Raw genomic sequence first — 8,069 nt, 5'->3', positions numbered from 1 at the left:
CACGCTGAGTAAGCTTGACATGTGTCTTGGGAGGCCACCGTCAAGACTCTCCTCATACATAAATAATCTCCTGCTCAGGCGGTTTTGCTCTGCTTTCAGTATGTTATGTTGTGTTTCTGGTTTGTTTTGTAGAGTTTCCCGTATTCTCGCCGTCTTTTTGCTGTTCTAATCGTAAGTTTTGTTATTCTTATCGAACTTTTGCTGTTTTTCCAGATTGTTTTCTGTTCTTACAGTGGCCTTCGCTGTGTCTTACATGCATCTCCATAATGGCAATGATCTTGAGCGTCGGTGATCCACAAGGCAGATGAATGTGGCTTGCAAAGACTGTCATCTGTCCACTGAAGAAGAATTCTACCGACCTGTCCTCTCTGGCATAATATTTCTCATGTGACTGCTGTACTCACCTATTTGTGCCTGCAGGATCGAGTATTGACTCTTGGATCCCGCCTTTCTAGGCATCTGTTTGAAAAAGTGTGCTGTGTTTGGTGACCCGTACACATCCCGCTTATGTTTACATGGGAATTGAATTTATCCAATACTCCGACTCCTCGAGAACAACGCACATCAATGCCCCCCAGTGGACCGGTCGGCTGGCCAATGCTGACTTGAGGCAGACAAGCAATGGAGGGGTCGGCATCTCTGGTGTGTCATCTAACACTTCAGTGGTCACCTGCTTGTGCTTCATGTTACCCCTACAGGTACTTATGTACCTATACCTTCCCTTGAGGAATTCTCTATTACCCTGAGGCTTGTGGGTAGTGCCCAATCCTATCAGTCTTCTGATAGAAGGCCACTTCAGGATAAGCCCTGCATCCCTACTGGATCTAGGAGCCCAGTTCCCTCCGGTTCACTCTTGTTCTTGAGGACGTTAACCGGAGCTTGTAAGAATGCCATTAGTGGCCATTTTCCAAATATCCGATATCATGGAGTTAGGAGGTTCATTACCAAGATTATGCCTTTCCAGGGTGTATGAACCCTCAGTATTAGTCAATCCTTTTTCAGACATTCGACGGAAAATAAATTGTTAAAGTAAAGATATTTGTGTTCAATATTTTTTAATCTCTGTGTTCGGAGGGTCTAAAATAATCATCTAGGCATATGACAATTTGTCGCTGAGGACTCATAACTTGAGTATTGACAAAATTTGTCAAATATTTATATGATAGCTGCAGTCTCAGAAACATACCAAAATGATTCAACAGAGCTAGAGAACCAAAAGGTTATGAAGGTTGAAAAAGTTACGCAAATAATTGGGTGTGAAATCATCCCTGATGCTTATGGATCATGACCTTTGATGGCCACAATTAACCTAGGATTATTAAGGCAGGTTTACAGTAAAGTCATGTGTATCTTATTTGTGTAGAAATTAATAATGCCAGACTTATTATCATGTCACTGGATTTTGTTAAAAATGAATTAAAAATATATGTGTAAATGGGGGTTTCTTGTACAGCTAGACACATCATATAAACAGTCACAACCATCACGTAAATAGTCACACTATCATGGTACACTGTGTTGCTTCCTTTGCTACGGAAAAAATGTTGCCTCCTTAAACCAGAAATCGCGAAATATTATAGGTATTAAAAATGATATCTTGCCACTAAGGTCAATGAGGAACTTCGGATGAAAACACTGCTCTATACCATGGAAAATCTTGTGCTTAAACCTTTCTAAATTATTTCCTTACCACACTACGTGAATAATGGTGTCATCTTTCCCTCCGACTCCATCAATGTTTACACGCCATCATAAAGAAGATGAAGTGGATTGGACCTAAAGGACCGTGGGACTCTCTTGGTTCTATCTGCTAAAATTCAGCTTTAGATAGCCTTCAAAGGCTAATTGAAAGCTTCCCGAGTACCAGCTTCAGTGGGCACTCCAGCCTCGGCAGCGCCAGTCTGTGTTGAATCAGCTGCACGTGAAAGGGAAAGTTAGCCTTTGGAGTCCACCATGAGCTAGAATGCTCCTTACGTGTCAGCTTCTGTGGTACCAACTACTCTACAATTTCGGCCTCCAGTGACACACCTATAATTAGTGGGGGCGGCGTGTGTATGAGCGAGAGTGTAGTGGTCTCACCCCCACTGACCAAGTGGCTCACCTGAAGGAAAGTCAAGCCCAGGCACGCCTAAGATTTGGACTGCTATCAGGCATAGCCATCATATAGGAGTATGCTGGTCTGCAGCATGTAAGTACTTCTGGTAATAGGCAATAGGCACGGTGGCACTACACAGTTACCTCAACCAACTTCACCTCTTGAAGTCACTCACTGTCATTCGGTGATTTTTAAATTTGAAATAGATTTTCCGCCTTTGGGGGTCTTGGCAATGGGTGGCTTGTCCATGTAAGAATATATAGATGTCATTCAGGTGGATAAGACTGGTTCCTCGTTTGTATACAAATAATACCAACTCAGTTTATTGACCAGTGGTGGTACAGGTGGGACCAGTGATGGTACAGGTGGGACTAGTGGTGGTACAGGTGGGACCAGTGGTGGTACAGGTGGGACCAGTGATGGTACAGGTGGACCAGTGGTAGTACAGGTGGGACCAGTGATGGTACAAGTGGCACCAGTGGTGGTACAGGTGGGACCAGTGGTGGTACAGGTGGGACCAGTGGTGGTACAGGTGGGACCAGTGATGGTACAGGTGGGACCAGTGGTGGTACAGGTGGGACCAGTGATGGTACAGGTGGGACCAGTGATGGTACAGGTGGCACCAGTGGCGGTACAGGTGGCACCAGTGGTGGTACAGGTGGCACCAGTGGTGGTAGTCCAGAGCTGGGTCTTTTTTTTATAGACTGACCTTCTCTCATAACTTTATTAAAAATTAATTAAGGATTGTTTAATAATTTGTAATGTAGTTTTGTCAGCTCTATTTTTTTATTTGTTTCTTATTTATATTTTTTCGTGTTTTATTATATAGGTGTTTATTTGTATGGTGATGTGTTTAGCGGCGGCACTGACACCTTTGTTGCGGTGCCAGTGTTTAATCAATCACTGTCAATTGCAGTGCTTACAATCTTTTTGTTGTGTACAGTTTTTTCCGTCTATTTGTTCCCTTTCTCTTCATTCGCATGGATATTGTTTTATTAGTAAAGTATATTTTTATTAATAATTCACATGAATAATTTCCTGTCTTTGAATGTTTTTTTTGCCAGACTTCAGACTTTTTCTGTTCATCTCTCACTAATCGCTCTGGGGGTCTGACCTCGTGTTCATTCTCACTTTATTGCGTCCTAAGGTTTGCTCCGCTCCGTCTGTCTTCCCTCTTATCCCTACTTTCTTCCCCATTCTCTTAACCAATTCCTCTACTTTCTTTTACATTCTCCCCATCTTATCCTCTTGTTCTTCCGTCGTTCTGCTTTGCTATTCCTTCCCCTGCCATCTTGAATAAATTCTAACCCCGAAAATATTCTCTTGTGATACTTAACTAACTTTTGTGTTGCATCTTTAGGGCATTATCTGACTTTTCTGTTGCATCGATTGGTCCCCGTGTTGCATCGATTGGTCCCCGTGTTGCATCGATTGGTCCCCGTGTTGCATCGATTGGTCCCCGTGTTGCATCGATTGGTCCCCGTGTTGCATCGATTGGTCCCCGTGTTGCATCGATTGGTCCCCGTGTTGCATCGATTGGTCCCCGTGTTGCATGACAACATGGGTCAGACGGGAGCATACAAGGAGGGACAAATAGCGAGAGCATTCAAATGATTGATGATGTTTTTAGTGGAAATGAGTAGCTAGGAGCATCCATGTTGGCATCGCAGCATAGTTGTTAGCTGCCAACGTCCTGCCCTTGTGAACATGTATAATACTTGCTGTTCATTATTCACATGAAATTGCAACATATTTGTGTAAATAGATATATTTTGATGTTTATTTAGAAAACTAACAAAAATGGGTGATTGTGTATCACTGTTCAACCGTTTATTTTGTTCATGCGGCCGACTGCGTGATGCAGAGAGCGGCTGCTTGTCTGAACGTTAAAAGAAGGTTGATTAAAATGAGAAAATTAAGTACAAGATTAGATTTCAGTAATATCTTAATGAACACGTCGTTAAACAGTCTTGAATTAATGCTTGGATCTGCACTCTCCTTGCAGGTCCTTGTATACATTGAGTTTTAAATGCTTTTAGGTGAAATTTTTTGAAGTTTTGTTTATGTATTTTAGTCAAATTTGTCATTTTATGGTCACATATTTTTCCCGGATATAATTATGCTTAGTTTACTAACTTTGATGTAACGTTATATTTCAACATTATTTTTGCAATTGCAGTTGTACATGAAACTCAGAGTCACTTGTGTAAGTGGCAGTGTTGTTTTGTTCATTGTGGTTAGTTTGTTAGTTGCTTCATTGTTAGTGTAGCGTTTCCTTCACTGCTGTTAGTGCAGCCTTTGCTTTTTTTTTTATTTTGAGAATGTGATTTTCATATTTAGTTTAAAATACTTCAGGGTATTGATATTTTTTCCTTATATATATATATATATATATATATATATATATATATATATATATATATATATATATATATATATATTAATATAATTTGTTAGTTCGTGATATTTGTTTTTCGTTGTTATAATTTTTACTTAGCGACTGCAGTTTTTTAAATACTTTCCTTGATAATTAAACAGATTCTTCCAAATGTATTATTTTTTAATTTTGTCAAGAAGGGTGAGTTCATAACTCACTGCGAGAGAACATGTAGTTCTCACCCTTCCCGAGAGAACATGCAGTTCTCACCCTTCCCGAGAGAACATGCAGTTCTCACCCTTCCCGAGAGAACATGTTGTTCTCACCCTTCCCGAGAGAACATGTTGTTCTCACCCTTCCCGAGATAAAGAAAGCACACTTCATTGTTCATTCTGTGGTTGTCTCAGCGGTCTGGCTCCGTGAGCTGTCACTATTTGACGTCTCTGTTCCGGTGTTCTGTTCTTTGAGTTTGGTTTATTATAGTTTTGTTTCTGTTAATGTTGTGATTGTGAGTATTTTGACTATTGGTGTCTCTTAACAACGTCTTGTTTGAATTTTCTGTCAGACCAAATATTAACTTTAACTCTAAATTGTATTTTTTTCTTAGATTCGGTTTAATTTTATTAGGTTCATTTAACTAATAATATTATAAAATAATGTAAACTTAAGTTTATTCTTAACAAATTAAATCATATCGACTAAAAGAGAAACAAATCTTTTATGGCCTAATGTAACCTGGTTTTATTAATCCCATCCAAACCTTGTATTTTTTCCTTAGCTGATTCATATCTTTTCTTTCAAATTAAAGTACTAAATCTTCACTCGTGCGTCTGTCCGCTCTGAGTTAATCTCTAAAATATACTCATCGCTCCTTGTTTTGAGTACAGCTCTCATAAATGGGAAGTTACCCATCAACCAAAATTATTGATGTAATTCAGGAGAAAGCTATTAGTTTCATCAATTCTCTTGACTTAGGTTTTAATCTTCTGAGTCTTCCAGATTAGAGTTGCAATTGTCTCTCTCTCTCGCTCCTCGACGTGGGCGCTTCTTGTGAGGTCGACGTTTGAGCCCTGAGGGCTTCAGGTTGGCCAGCGTCCCATCACCCTTTTCTGCCCTCTGTAATGCTTTTTGCGCTACCGCTCACAGGATGAGTATGGGGTGCACAATAAACTAGCCGCCTCCGGCGGCAACAATCAAAAAACAACCATCACTCCGTGCTCATGTCCCCTCTAGTAATCCTCTCCGCCAAACTCTTCCCAGTATTACGGTCATCGTACCTTGGCGCTTTCTCTTGATAATTACCTCACCTTACCTCCTCTCGTTTCTTGCTTGGCTTCAACTCTCAGGAACTTTTAAATGGTCTACTTAATCTTGTATGGCAACATTATACCCAAAATGTTAATTATACCCAAAATGTTAATTATACCCAAAATGTTAATCTTCTACAAAAAAGGCCCGCCCTTATCTTTACCTTCCTACCTCTCTTGTGATAGGAAGGTACCTTGTGGTACCTTGTGCTAGGTAGGTAGAGCATACACATATATACATATACATATAGACCATGTGTCGTTGTAACTTAATTCAACAAATGTCTTAATAGACACAATCGATCTGTTTTCATCCTAGAAGCTCCTGTGGAGATATTTTCTAGTGGTCTATTCCCACATATAAACAAACCTGTGCAGTCATGAGCAACATGGGAAGTTATGGGCATCACACCATACAGGAACGGTGGTACCTGGACCCCACCTACCCCTTCCCCCTTCCCGCCGGGGGACTGGCCGGGGGACTGGCCGAGAGACTGGCCGGGGGACTGGCCAGCCGGGAGGGACCATCACTAACGAGACAGACGTGTCAGTCCCCCGGCCAGCAGCTCACATCAGGGCTCGCTGTTGATGCAGCTGACGGCTGACACTCCACCCACCTCTCGGGACCTCACCACGTCCGCCGTTCTCTGATAAATTCACTCCCGTAATGTCCATGAAGGGGATGTGTCGGAGGGTCAGATCCTCTGACGTTGCTGCTACTGCTGCTACTGTTGTTACTGCTGATATTATTACTGTTAATACTACTGTTGCCGCTGTCACTGCTACGTGTGTTACTGACTGCTGGTGACGATGAGGAGTAGCAACAGTAGCCGCTTTTGCTATTGTTACTGCTACTGTTGAAACACCTGCGGTTTCAACAAGGCTACTGTTGGTAGCCAACGAGGTACCAAGGCTACTGTTGGTAGCCAACGAGGTACCAAGGCTACTGTTGGTTGAAACACCTGCGGTTTCAACAGTAGAGGTACTGTTACCTCTAATTTCCTTCATACTTTTAGTGTTGTTGGTACCATTACTGCTTGTGCTACCATTACTGTTGGTACTACCATTACTGCTGCTGCTACCATTACTGTTGGTACTACCATTACTGCTGCTGCTATCATTACTGTTGGTACTACCATTACTGCTGCTGCTACCATTACTGTTGGTACTACCATTACTGCTGCTGCTACCATTACTGTTGGTACTACCATTACTGCTGCTGCTACCATTACTGTTGGTACTACCATTACTGCTGCTGCTACCATTACTGTTGGTACTACCATTACTTCTGCTACCATTACTGTTGGTACTACCATTACTGCTGCTGCTACCATTACTGTTGGTACTACCATTACTGCTGCTGCTACCATTACTGTTGGTACTACCATTACTGCTGCTGCTACCATTACTGTTGGTACTACCATTACTGCTGCTGCTACCATTACTGTTGTTGCTAACATTACTGCTATTGTTAGCCTTATTGCTGTTGCTAATGAGCTAGTTATTACTGCGTGTATGTGCGCCTGCTCCTCGACCATGCCGGGTTGTGGGTCCCGTCAAAGTTCTCCACACTCGATGTATCTGTATCGAAAAATAATTAATTGCGTGATTAAACTCTAAAAAAAATTATAATTATGGAGAGCTGCATTTGCGGCCATATTTAATCAGGTGTGATTTTTTTCCACATTCATTTATTCGCGCTGCGAAAGAGTAATTTTTTGAGACCTATAACGTGGATATACGTATGGTTGGTTCATCATACTACCATTGTTAATGTGGCGTTTGTGGTTCAGTAATTTACGTATACAATATTTCATATATACATTTGTGACGAAGTGTAGATTATTGTTAAATATTTATTGTATTTGGTACATGGTGGATCAAATACCTTTATCGTTACCAAGCTACTTTATTGTCCACGTTAGCGTGCTCGTCCATTGTCTTATAACTACCTCCAAAAATAATTAAACATCACTGGACACAACTGACACTTGATGTTTCACTATCCCGCTTTCCTCTTAGGTCTTGAAGATTGGCTAATAATTTCTTCTCTATTGCACTTTTCTTATATATTCATCCCATCTTTGTCTTCTCCAATTACAACTTTTTTTTAAGAAATTATTGACATCTTTATAATAAAACGGCATGTCCTTTTTCTCATCTGTTTTTGTTCTTGTGCCGATGGTAGGCGGCAGTTTTGACGGAAACGACTTTGTTAGCAAGTTAGTGTGTAGAGTGTGAGGGAATGGTTCCAAGAGTCAAGCGCAGGACAGTAGATAAATAATGTGCT

General features: G+C 41.2%; 1 protein-coding gene across 1 annotated transcript; it reads right to left on the bottom strand.

Moving 5' to 3' along the window:
• Window positions 1-1,841: 1,841 nt before the first annotated feature.
• On the bottom strand, window positions 1,842-7,717 carry LOC123762403 (sericin-2-like). The gene is made up of 3 exons (XM_045748917.1): window positions 7,680-7,717; window positions 6,397-7,262; window positions 1,842-1,915 (listed from the first exon to the last, which is right to left on the bottom strand). Exons 1-3 carry the CDS (start codon window positions 7,715-7,717, stop codon window positions 1,842-1,844), a joined length of 978 nt encoding a protein of 325 aa, XP_045604873.1.
• Window positions 7,718-8,069: the final 352 nt, after the last annotated feature.

Source organism: Procambarus clarkii, chromosome 2 (assembly GCF_040958095.1).
Source record: "Procambarus clarkii isolate CNS0578487 chromosome 2, FALCON_Pclarkii_2.0, whole genome shotgun sequence".
In the NCBI taxonomy this organism is placed as follows: domain Eukaryota; kingdom Metazoa; phylum Arthropoda; class Malacostraca; order Decapoda; family Cambaridae; genus Procambarus; species Procambarus clarkii.
This window is presented reverse-complemented; position numbering and strand designations above follow the sequence as displayed.